Source organism: Lactuca saligna, chromosome 4, assembly GCF_052625555.1.
Source record: "Lactuca saligna cultivar CGN05327 chromosome 4, ASM5262555v1, whole genome shotgun sequence".
Taxonomy (NCBI): domain Eukaryota; kingdom Viridiplantae; phylum Streptophyta; class Magnoliopsida; order Asterales; family Asteraceae; genus Lactuca; species Lactuca saligna.
In genome coordinates this window covers 42,702,734-42,715,913 of record NC_136420.1, presented here as the reverse complement: position 1 = coordinate 42,715,913, position 13,180 = coordinate 42,702,734, and the positions used below count along the sequence as shown (strand labels likewise).

Genomic DNA, 13,180 nt, shown 5'->3' with positions numbered 1-13,180 from the left:
TATGTGACGAAACCTATCTTTAATGATATCAAATTTAATAACCCATCAAAGTTTATATATGTAGACAAAATATACACGTTAATTATTCACCTTTGACCTAACATATTAAGTTCCCAGATAGATCGTCTCCAATGACCCTGTAATGCAAATAATAACAAAATTAAACTATTCGTTTATTAAAAACATATATATTTTTTTTGAAAATGTATACATACATATATTTAATAAGACTGATAAGAACATTATATAGAATTTAAGAGAATTAAGTAACTGTTGGGCTTGAACTTTTCGTAATACAAATATCAACATTCACCGTACAAATAACAAATTTCTTAATGTGGATATTTTTTCGTCTAGATTTCTTATCGCGATACAGTGGCGGAACTAGAAATTTTTATATGGGGATACAAAAATTATCAATAAATATTATATGAAGTTATCATATTTGGGATATTAAAAACATGATATAATCTTTTTAGCTGGGGGTACAATAACATAAAATATGTTTACAAATAATTTTTTTCATATATATTAAACAAATCTTTTGGAAGTGTTGTAGTACCCCTAACACCCCATCTGACTCCGCCATTGTGATACTATTAACTTGTTAAATATTACTTGCATAAGTGGTCACTTGAGGAATACGGATAAAAATGATGATTACTTGTAATCACAAGTGCAAAAATTTACTTTTGGAATTTGCTTTATTATTTCCTTTTTTGTAGACAGTGTTTAAAGAAAAAAATATATATATTTTTTCTCAAAAACAAATGTGAAGTGAGGCAAAATTTTCATATGAGAAGGGTAAAAGTTAATCAAAGGACTCAATCTGCATTAATTAATACTTGAGGGATAAAGTTTGGAATTAAATGTATATTCTAGCAAACATATCCCCTTTTTGTTTGCTACCAAGAAAGAGAAGCCTCCCTCCTCCTCTCTCTCCCTCTGCCAAAACGTTCTCTTTCCAAAATTATTTTATCTTGCGAAATTATCTGGATCATCGGCGATCAATCGAAGCAAAACTCGTTTGAAGCCCTAGAAATGTTGTGTATTCTCCTGTCAGGATTAGGTTAATTCTTCTGAATTTCCATTTCTCCGATCCAGGTTATCGTATGAACAAAACCCTAGCGATTTGGAGCCTTTTGATTCTAGATTACGAAACAAAAATAGAGAACAAATACAAAACCCTAGATTTTAGATTTATGTATTGAGCAGAGATGTTTAGATGAATGCGTTTTGAGGGAGTTGTATAATTTGTTCATGTATATGAAGGGATGAGTTAGTCTGCGTTTGTTCGCGTTCCGTAAGTAATTTCAAGATTGATCTAATGGAAAGGAGTTGTTTGAGTCCATAGGTGGTGTTTTAGGGGAGGATTTTCCAATTTTGAATAGGTTTGATCGGGGCAGAATAGGACTATTGTAAACAAAGGCTTTCAAAGCAGTAGATTTAACTCAGTTTTGAATCTCGTAGAAGGTTGTTAGCTCCGTTAATCGTAGTTGGCCTACTGATAGGGTATAGAGGCGCGGTAATCTTCTTGGAGTATATTAGTGGGGTTTGATTGCGGGGAGTTAGATTACGCTGTTACTACAAAATGAGCTTGGTAAACGATGATGGAAGCTCAGCTATGAAGGCATCTGAATCGATTCAAGAATCTGAAAAGTAGAACTTTTTCAAAAATCTCTTCGTTGAAAATCTCTTTTAATTTGATGTTAATCTGGGTTGTTTTTCTGTTTTGTGTTGGATGATTCAGGAAACCAAGAATTTCGTATACCAGAGATTTTCTCCTTTCATTAAGCGAGTTAGAAATCTGCAAAAGCCTGCCGAGTGGCTTCGACCAATCAGTTCTGAGGTAGATTCTTCTAGAATTTCATCAATCTTTATGCAATCTCTATGCCAATCATGTGAACTTTCAATAAATGCTGTAGTAAGTTGTAACATGCTCTTTTGTTAATTTTGCTTGATTGCTTCACTCAAACCAGTGAATTTGAAGATAATAGCGTACAAGAAAGGCCAAGAAGTCATGGCAATTTGCCATTACAAGGTTTTCGTCGTAATGATTACAGCTCTTCACCACCCACTCGGGGTGATTCAAGTAATTTCTCTCGAGGAGTCTATGGAAGATGGGACAATCGCGCATCTGGATGGAGTGATAAAGATGGAGATTCAACATCTGATTTGGATCCAGGTTGGTTTCCGAGTACATATCAAAATTTTCGTTATAAATCACTATGCACATTGCAAATTGATCAGTAGGGTTAGTTGTCATAGATATGCAATTATGCATTATGCAACAAGTCAACGCAGTTATTGTATCTTTAATTCTATATGTTAGTATCTATAATGTTTTGATGCTATTATCCGGGAAAATAAGTAGTTGGTTGAATTAAATTATTCGACTCATTACGTAGTTCGTATCGGGATTGATTGTTTTCCATTTTTATTGAAATTATATCTCGCAGAAACGTTAAAATATCTGTCCGTTTCTATAAAAAAGAAACATTGAATTGATGATAGTTTTCTTGTTTAGATTCTGGAAGACGCAATCATGGCAACAATCAATCTAGGAGACCATGGCAAAACTCTGAGCATGATGGACTTCTTGGAAGTGGCTCTTTTCCAAGACCTTCTGGATTTGCACCTGGGACATCTGCTCCAAAGAGTCAATCAAACGACCACTACCATCTTAATAGGAGTAATGAGGCTTATCAACCCCCTCGCCCTTTTAAGGTTTAATTTTCATATCTAACCCTGAAGTTTCATAAATATGACTGATACCCCCTTGCGTGACGTGTATATACTTATTTTCATATTTAATGTTTTCTTCAGGCTATCCCACATGCGCGAACTAATACGCACGACTCATTTAATGATGAAACATTTGGTTCCAGTGACATTGCAAGTCAGGATAGAGCAGAAGAGGAAAGAAAGAGAAGAGGTAAAAACAAAATTAGAAAAAAACAACTGTCTTTTTGTTGGTGGTTGATGATTTGTGAAGGTGATTTATGCTTTAAAAAAAAAAAAATTAATTCTTGCAGCTTCTTTTGAGTTGATGAGGAAGGAACAGCAGAAAGTGCTACAAGAAAAGCAGAAATCAAGTGGAAATAAGGTTAAAAGTGATGCATTTAGTGAGCTTATTTTGGAGGAGAGCAAGGAAGAAGGGGTTTTGGAGGCAAGTGGTGGTGAATTGAATTCTGTAGTTCAATCTGTTCCAAATGAGGATTCTGGGAAATTATCCAGTGTGTTGCAGTCTTCCAAACCCCGACCACTTGTTCCACCAGGATTTAGAAGCACAATACTGGAGAAGAGCTCAACAACAAAACCTGTCTCTTCCATGGAAAAAGAGGTAAATGTCTTGCATATTTTATATTCTGTTTTATCTCTTAGGGTCTGTTTGAAATCATGGAATGGAACATTCTTTTTCAGAAAAAGGTCAACTCATATGTAAAATAGTAATGACCATCTTACTTATGATCTGTTTTACTGATTGATGCATTTGTTATTTAGCAGAATCCTAAACCTGGAACAGAGGAAATCCATTTGATTGGGAAGGGTAACCACACTCAAAATGGAACCCTAGATAACATACAGTCACTTCATAAGTTAGATATAACAGAGCAGGGTGAACCAAATGAGAAGCTTGGAGTTGGTGATCATCATTCACACAGAATCTCTGGTTTTCCACAACTCCATGAAGCTGTTGATGGTGAAGTTTTTCAACTCAATAAAGTTCTCAGCAATTCCTCTCAGGAACCTTCAACATCCATCCTTGGAAAGTTTTTTGGAGCTTCTACTTCTCCAGCAGTAAAAGATGGTGGGCCCACAGGTTTTCTTGAGGTATGCGTTACTACCAATTGATAATCCTAAGAAACCCTAAACTTTTGACTATTTTACCCCTGATACTGATACATCTATTTTTCTTCAGCAGCAAAAGACTAAGCCAGATGATCCTCTCAGCCCCCATAATGTCCAATCTTCCAGATTTGCTCAGTGGTTTAATGAAGAAGGTCTCTCTCTCTCTCTCTCTCTCTCTCTCTCTCTCACACACACACACACATTAATAAGTATGTCTCATAATTATGAATGATTCATTTTCTTGAATCTTTTTTGCAGAAAAGAAACCTGTGGGTGATCATCTCTCATCTACTAGACCAAACGACTTGCTTTCACTGATTGTTGGTGGTGACAAATCTGCATCTCAACTTCCTAATATCATATCACCTGACCCCCCAATTGCACCATTTGGTGTAATTACCAAAACGCCCTCGGACTCCAACCAGTTGTACAACAATTACAGACAAGAATCCGCTGCACCTCCAGTTGCTCTTGCTCCAGTCCTTACATGTGAAGACCTGGAACAAACTATACTCTCGGAATATACCGAAAAAACCTCCTCAGCCTTGCCGCCACCTGTCCCCGATTGGGCTGTTTCCGGCCAAGATAACACAAATGCTATACCGGTTGACAACCATGCCACTAATCACCTCCTTTCACTGTTACAAAAAGGAACCTCCGCCACCATTGATGATGACACGAAGTCATCAGAAAAGCAAAACCATCCTCCATCTGAAAAGCCAAAAGACGAAGGGAATCCCGGGCAGAATCTTTCACTGGAATCGCTTTTTGGGACTGCTTTTATGAAAGAGCTGCAATCTGCCCAAGCTCCTGTTTCTGCCCAGAGGGGCATGGGGTCTGCCCGAATCGATATGTTCGAGCAGAATGAGCTATCAATGAACGGTCCGTTGTCTTCTAGTGTGGACGGAATGGGAAATTACGAAAGTAACCCTAACCAATTGTCCTCGAAACAGAAACAAGCTGTGAAATCAGACGACCCTGAAAGCTGGTTGAAGTTCAACGGTCCACGGGTCGACCCTGACCCGTTGGAGTTCAGAATTCCAAAGGCGAAGGTTGGGGAAATCGAGCTGCCTGAAGAGGAAAGCTTGATTAGCGTGGGCGATCCAAATGTAACCCGTGACCCGTTTGGCATATCGGAAAAACTTGCGGCTCTGAATTCTGGTTTTCTTCGTGGACCCCACGAGATGTTTGAACAGGAAAGTAGACAGTTTAGCAACAACAATCTTCATATTCATGGGCAAGGTCCATCTCCTCAAATGCATGCAGCAGCACAAATGAATCAGAATAACAATCGGCGTCCGATGTTTCACCCGTTGGATATAAATTCCCAAATGAGATTCCCGGAGCATCTTATGCAACGTGGCACGCCTCCACCACCTGCTCTTAATCAACAGTTTCAACCTCCTTTTCATCATCACCCTGATACGCGTGTCACTGGGTTCGACATTAATCCAGGTCATCATCAGCATCAGCAAATGTTGCCACCTCAGATGCGGAACTTCCCTCCACCTCACTTGATGCGTGATGTTCCAAGACCTTTTATGGGAGACAGGGAAGCAGCAGCAATAGCAGCAATGCACGGGTTCCCATTTGGTCAGCAGAGCAACATTGGGGGACTCGGTATGCCATTACCTGGTAAATATTTGAACCAAACCTTCAAAAATACATGATAATATTAATGTTTGATGTGATTATTGAAATTATTAAAATTATAAAAAATTGTGTCAGGGGTTGGTGATGGGAGCGGAAGCAACCATCCGGAAGTGTTTCAGAGGATGATGGAGATGGAACTGAGGGCACAGTCGAAGCAGCAGATACGCCCACTCCCACTGAATAACAACCAAGGTGGGGGACAGGGGCTGGATATGGGTGGTTTCAGATACAGATAGGTGGTGGTTGTGGTTGTGTAATGTACATGTGGAGTGTTCTGTGATACACCTGCTACCTGAAATCCGTGGTGATATTGTTAGTAGGGTTAGGGTGTTTGTTTTGAAACCGTAAGAAAACAGAGAGAGAGAGAGAGAGAGAGAGAGAGAGAGAGAGAGAGAGAGGGTGAAAAACTTGTGTTTTCTGGGCGTGTTTTGTGTTTTCTTTTGTTGTTGGACTTGGATAAAGACAAAGACAAAGGTTCCGTTCCTTGTTGGATACATATGGTTTGTCAGGATACAGGATGTAGAGTCGTGAGATTTTATGTTGTAATGCGCATTTCACACCTTAGTTTTCTTTTTCTTTTGTTGTTTTTGCCTGTTGTTACTCATGCAACATCATCATAACCAAATCAAATTCAACTCCCATACATATATATATATATATATATATATATATATATATATATATATATATATATATATATATATATATATATATATATATATATATATATATATATATATATATATACTGTGGGAGGGAGGGGAAAAAGGATCAGGGAAGATCTGGTGGTGGAGGGTGGCAAAAAGAAGGGGGGATGGGGGGAGTTGGACTAAAGAACTCGAGTCAAAATGTCGTTTTCTATATACGTGACATAATAATATCAGGTCATGTGTTATCTTTCACATGCATAACCTAAGTAATACTTTGACATTATTGCAATGTATTGTTAGGCAAAACCACCAAGTGGCTTAGAATTTAGGATTTTTGGAAAGTTATTTGAGATTGGCATAGAGATCATAATGATAGTTTTTGAAAAAACTAAAAAAAAAACTTTCTCTGGTTTGCAATTTTCTTTGATGAAGGTCCAAAGTAGTTTCATTTTGCAAAATGGTAATTGTTTGAGAGTTTTATTGTAAATTTGGTCACTAATTCTAACCATTAAAATGCTTCTGTTTTCTTCAACACCGTGTCCCTCACACAATTGTGTTATTTATTTATTATTTTAAACCCTTATATTACATAAATGAGCCCTCAACTTCATTGTCCCTTGGGCCTTGCCATTCTCCCTCCTTTATCGAGTGTAAAAACATAAAAAAAAACCTTAATCCATCAAAAGAGTTGAAGACTTGATTTCTTGAATATAATATAATATGATCCTTACAATATGGACAATAAGACATGTCGACCCGTTTTTTGATGTGGTGACTATGTATGATAAGTATCATTGTCTCATTTTATTCAATTTGTTAAAATTTTGAACGATCAAGCAAAATGCCTTGATTTGTGGTTTTTGATTGGTTTGTAGGTGGTTGTTGTTGTTATTATTATTATTATTATTATTATTATAGATGGTAATCCCACGTTGTTCATGATCAGTGGTGGATTCAGAACAAATGGTAACTAAGGTCCATAAAACATAAAAAAAATAGAAAATTTGTATGTATAAAAAAGTGTTTGTAAAATCACAGAAGGAACATTTTGAAGCCTTTGTTTATTATAATAGCATCATATAGAGGTATTTAATTTGGGGTTTTATATATGTAAACCTTGATTTAAGATCAAATTAGTGATAAAGCTGGATATTTTTGGAATGGCATTGCTCCTCTGTGGGGTTTTTTCCACAAAAAATAGATGATAGGCAATTTTGTTAGGTTTTAAGACAGATTAAGAGAAACAAAGTCTCAATTTTCAAAAGGGTGTCCGCCAAAACCAACTGAGACCAGCTGTAAAAACATATGAAACAAATCCTATTTTACCTTAATATATATAAGATGGAATTTACAATCAAGTAGGGTCCATGCACCCCACTTCTTCACGATTAACACCATGGTGAAAGCTTCACCCGTTTTCAAGGAATAAGGTATATGTATAGGGACAAGTGAGATATTTGGACTTGATTGACATAAACGAGTTCTTAAAATGCATGAGTTAGATAATGTCATGGTACATTTAGGATATGTGTTATCCCTAGTAATATATTACTATTTTAGTCAACCCAACGAAAACTTGGATTTTGGTCTTAAAGCTCCGGATAATAATGATGTTCGTAGGCTATCTAAGTATATTGGGTCCAAAAAAAGTGATCAAGGTGTATACTAATAACACCAACTTGTTAACATATTTCATGTCTCCAAATGATAGTCAAAATTGTTTGTTGAGGAATTAAATGATGATAATGTTATGGAAAATGAACCCTGACAAGAACAATAACATGATGTTTCTTCATTGTCATTGATAATTGTCACTAGAATTCAGGGCATCCGCAAGTTCATGGCCGGTCCTAATATATTTTAGGCCCCGAGAGAAAACCAAAGAGGGACCCTTTATTAAAATTTTTTAATTAGGGACAATTATAAAAATTATCATCATAAATATGAGTTTAGCTCTTTATAACTAACTTTTGAGTCCTTTGTAGAAATAATTCTAATCCAAAATGGTTCGACTTCGGACTTTTTCAGACAAACTTTATGTTACATTAAAAGTATTTTTTCTAACAAAAAAATATTTTGTATTTTAAATAGAAAAAACCATCCTGAAAATTCAAAGAGAAGTCCAAATCCGATGAACATTCCAAATTAAGAAGTTGAGAGATTTAAAAAAAAACATTTGATTCAAATGTCAAAATAAATAAACATTATATACCAACACAATCTTAAAATCTTAAATGCTCATTTCTTATTTGATGGTAATTTTGGTAAACTCTTAAAACTTGAGTCATTTAAGTATATCTTCCATCATAATGTGATTATTTTTATTTTTATGATCATCTCTTTACTTTTAAAATAAATTTAATGCCAAAGTTTAAAATTAGGTATTGTAAATTATTTTTAACAAATAAACTTAAATGTAGAAATTTAATTGGCAGAAGTTGTATAAAGCGATTAAATATCAACAAAGCTTAAGCTACTAAACTATAATTAGTTTTATATTTAATCTTGTTTAAAAATTGATATTAATTAAAAAAAAAATACTACACTAATTGGGAGAAGTAGAGACCTTCTCTTCAAAAGGCTAGACACTGCGCCTCTCAACCACAGAAGCTACAATCAAATTGATAATCAGTGTTTAAAACTTTATAACAAATTTTAAAGTGCTTAAATATAAAATTTTAACGTGTTACTTCACGGATTCGAACATAAAACCTTCAAAAAAGCAAACAGACATCGTTGCCATCTCCTACGTATTGCTAATGTGCATTTAGTATATATTTATTATATGTCAATACAAATAAATCCATAAATATTGGGGCCCCTAACCATCGTTGTGCCCGGGGCCGTCGCTCAGCTTGCCCCGCCTTATGGGCCGACCCTGTACAAGTTCAATGGATTGCCACATCATCTTTCTATAATCCATACAACTCTATCATTTTTTTCCTATAATGTATTGAACTTCACAAAATTCAATAAAATGTAATTTATAGTAAATATTTAAAAATTAAAAACTTTCATTTTTCCCATTAATTGAAGAGTTCAATGACCATTGAACTCTAAATCTATTGAAAGCCAATGTGACATCTCAATGACAGAGTTTCATTCATTGAATGACACATAAACTTGTTATCTCATTCAACTTCTCATTGAACTCACCATTGTGGATGCTAAATTTTTGAAACGAAGTGAAGGTTTAGGTCTTGTAATAAGAGATCATGTATGGATTGTGTTGAGGAAGTAACTTTGAGTGAACAAGGGCATGAAGGAGTTCACATGATAGTTGTTACTATGTATGATGTTCCAATTAGTGTAATGGATTGTGAAACACGGGATGCTAATGACAAGGTAGTAAAAGACTAATGTTGTTGCAAAAGAGTATGTCTCAATAGATGTAACTCAACATGGGTGATGTGGAAGGAGAGCTTGATCATTAAGTGGAAAAAGGCGTGATGCTCAAAATTGAGCACTTTGATCAATTTAATGGAGATTAAGTCAATGATGATGCAACAATGTATAGTATAAAGCAAGATGAAGAAGATGATAGTAATTCAGACTCTAGTGCTAGTGATTTTCTAGTGGATGAAGAGAATGAAATGGAGGATATTGATGTGGACATGGCTGGGATACTATATAGTCAACTAAGCAAGACACCACAGTAAAAATTGATGTTGTGATCTCACCAAATCTTGCTTCTCCTACTACGCAATTTAAAAGGATTTTTGTTTGTCTAGGAGCTATGAAAATAAGATTTAGAAATGGAGCGATGGATCTACTTAGTCTGAATGGTGCCTTTATGGAAGATCCATTTCCTTGTCTGTTTGATTCAAACAATTGAATTTATCCACTTGCCTATGCCATAGTAAAATTCGAAAATACACCCAGTTGGAAATGTTTTAAGGAATGCCTTAGGAATGATTTGGAGCTAGGTTCAAACTCTAATTTCACCTTTTATAACACATAGGCAAAAGATATAAAACCTCTATCTCTTATGTATCAATTACTGTCTTTCTACATTAATATAGTATCCATGTGTGTTGTCTTGGATACACATGAAAATATGAATAGACTTGAAGAGAAAGGGAGTATAAACGATATCTATGGAAATAAATAAGCAACAACTAACAAAAATACGTGTCAATAACTCAAGCTAATATACATCCAACTATTAAAATGATATGAAAGATCCAGCCTTGTGTTACTTGTTCATACCAAGATGTACATCTTATTCCAAAAAAAACAAACACAACATCTTGCAACATTCTGTTACACATGCCACCATAACATAAAACATATAATGATTAATCTCCAAGACTCTCAACATTTCAACCAACACACACACACACACTCTATCTATATCCTATTTACAAAGCAAAAGCATCCCTCTGAAACGCACTTTGTTCATGTAAAGTCGACAACAGAAATATATAATATATTACAGTTTACACTTTCCACCTGCCTGCAAAAACATCACAAAAAAACATGTGCCTCTAACTGGAAATTGGAGTTTATGTATACGACATGCTCTACCTGAGATTTTCAGAAAAAAAGAAAAACAGGAATATTAGACATCTATGAAGATCGTATTGCACTCCCAGACAACACTTGAAATGGACCGCTTGATGCCACTTTTCCAGTTCCTTCATCATATGACGAAAATACCCTCTTCTGCATGAAAACAAATAAAATATGTTTCTTCATTCATGAGAAAGGTAAACTGAGTACTAGTCTTTTACTACAATATTGCAGAGTACTTACATAGTCCTCGAATTGTGGGCTTTTCAAATTAGCACACAGATTTTTCATCAACAAAACCACCTGAACAAAAAACAATTTTTTTTTTTTATTGATATACATTTTGTAATAAATAATCATATACTAATATCAAAGTTTAGTAAACATTTAAAAAAAATATAAGTCATACTGTCTCAACATCCACTGGATCCATCATCTTCAAGTTTTGCAAGTGATTGCTTTCGTTAGGGTCAAACATCCTCCCAATGAATCTATAGACTTTTGGGAAATCAGGCATCACTGCATGTAACACAAAGTTAAATATATAAGTTGGAAAACAAATAACTCAATAAGGGCATTCATGTCTTTTTACACAAACCTCTGCCTGTGGTTTTCTGCTTTAAGTCTTGTCGGTTGTTTGTTTCACCAGTACTGCTACTGCTACAATTATGCGATGATCTCACATCATCTGCAACCCCCAAAAAAGAACAAAAAAGTTGGAAAACGAACCAAATTTGTTTTCTTTCCACAATCATAATAAGTAAAAACAAAGGGGTTGCAGTTTCGATTTCGGTTTCGGTTTCAGTTTCAGACCTTGTGTTGCCACATCATTATATGTCCAGGTAGACAAACCACCATTTGTAGGCCACAAATATGGCTCTCTCAATATGATGTCTTCACTAGCAGATTGTGAAATTCCTCCTTTTGGATACACACAGAAAGTACATAAAATGTCATATATCATATGCTTAAGAGTTTCTTGAAAATGAGATGAATTTTGATTAAGAGTGAATAATCCTACCATTTTTAGGGGCTTTGTGAGGGTAGGGATGAGCTGCTTTCCTCTTTGGGCGAGGGGGTGGGACATGTTCATTTGCTCCACTCTTCTGGACCTTCAGAAAATACTTCTGGGCATGGCTGCGTATCTGAATAGCAGTCTTGGATCCAACAAAAGCTTCGATTTTTTTCCAGTCTCGATCGAATCTGGAAATTGTCAAACACCAATAAAAACAATCAGAATTTCACCGTTTTTGAATGTGTTTACAGTTTGCAAGGTAAACATTTACAGTTCCTAAGCAGTTTAGATCTCTTTTACACCCTTACCAAACAGACTCAATGATTAAACTTCAATCGATAGAAAGGGATAACAGCAGAAATCTTCTTGTTCAGTTTATGTTTTCCTCAGACGAATAATTCAACAAAAACTGCATTTAAGATAGATATACATACAGATGAAGCGCTTCGAGAAACTTATCGTGTTCAATGTCAGTCCAGTTCTGTCTAGACTTGGTAATAGTATACGGCTTCCGAATCTTCTTACTCGCATCATCCAACAACGGGTTCGGACAATTAACGCCGGCAACAGAGCTATCAGTGCTTACCGGCGCCGGCAGCAGCGAATCAAAACCCATGGAAGATTCAACGAATCCTAATCGATGCAAAACTTGAGCGGGTGATTGTTCCAATATCAAAAAAAGGAGGGGAAACAAATTAGGGTTTGGATAGCAGATTGAATCGAGGGTCTTTGAATTGGGTTTCTAGTTGATTTTAGAAAGTTCTCTGGATTTGAAAGTAAACTGTGTCGATGGGTTGGGGTTTATATATACAGAGAGAGAAAGAGTAGCAACACGGATGTGTGGCCGGACACGTGTAGAGAGTTGAATGAATTAGATTTGGCCGGTATTGCTACCATCGAACTTCTCCATCTGCTTAACTTCTCAAATATAGTATGGGATCGTATATATTGCTTAAACTAGAACTGAAATATCGATAAAAAAAAGAAAAAAATTAGCCTTAATACCTTAAAAAGCCATTATTTATATATTTTTGTTTCGATTTAACCTTAATATATTTTTTTGTTACTTATTTACCACCAATAAAGAGAGCGTTCCGTTTATTAAACCTTACCCGGTTACCAATCAATAATCAAGTTCTTGTCAGTTGCCTCTTTTCACTCGAGTACTAAGTCTTGAGAACGTACATAGTAGTCACCACTCTTATCATAACGACTATGTAACGTTCCAAAAATTTATAGCAAAATTTTCATTTTCGAAACAATAAGTCATACAAACAAGTTGTTCCAAATTCCAAACCCAATCAAAGTGAATATATTATTTAAAATCAGAGTAATATCGGTCATTGCCAATGCAAAAAACTCTAGGGGATGTTGTATAGTCACGCCGAGTCCTTCCCTTTCGAACCGGAAACACCTAAAACTATAAATATGAAACCGTAAACATAAAATTTAGTGAGTTCCACAAAATACCACATACCATACATACAATAGAGATTGC

At 35.4% G+C, this 13,180-nt stretch overlaps 2 protein-coding genes across 4 annotated transcripts; one reads left to right on the top strand and one right to left on the bottom strand.

Annotated features, from left to right (window-relative positions):
- Nucleotides 1-896: 896 nt before the first annotated feature.
- On the top strand, nt 897-6,080 carry LOC145041691 (chorismate synthase). Of its 3 annotated transcripts, none has more exons than XM_078989839.1 (10): nt 897-1,659; nt 1,751-1,849; nt 1,980-2,185; nt 2,528-2,727; nt 2,827-2,935; nt 3,036-3,343; nt 3,508-3,834; nt 3,923-4,004; nt 4,111-5,487; nt 5,581-6,080. In XM_078989839.1, exons 1-10 carry the CDS (start codon nt 1,592-1,594, stop codon nt 5,739-5,741), a joined length of 2,937 nt encoding a protein of 978 aa, XP_078845965.1. In that variant the 5' UTR covers nt 897-1,591; the 3' UTR covers nt 5,742-6,080. The 3 variants fall into 3 exon arrangements, with proteins under 3 accessions (XP_078845965.1, XP_078845966.1, XP_078845964.1); XM_078989840.1 differs by having other exon boundaries at nt 3,505-3,834; nt 3,926-4,004; XM_078989838.1 differs by having other exon boundaries at nt 3,505-3,834.
- A 4,203-nt stretch (nt 6,081-10,283) lies between these two features.
- Nucleotides 10,284-12,588, bottom strand: LOC145041690 (protein REVEILLE 6-like). The gene is made up of 7 exons (XM_078989837.1): nt 12,117-12,588; nt 11,689-11,870; nt 11,481-11,588; nt 11,266-11,355; nt 11,077-11,186; nt 10,911-10,970; nt 10,284-10,820 (listed from the first exon to the last, which is right to left on the bottom strand). Exons 1-7 carry the CDS (start codon nt 12,296-12,298, stop codon nt 10,725-10,727), a joined length of 828 nt encoding a protein of 275 aa, XP_078845963.1. The 5' UTR covers nt 12,299-12,588; the 3' UTR covers nt 10,284-10,724.
- Between the last annotated feature and the right edge of the window lie 592 nt (nt 12,589-13,180).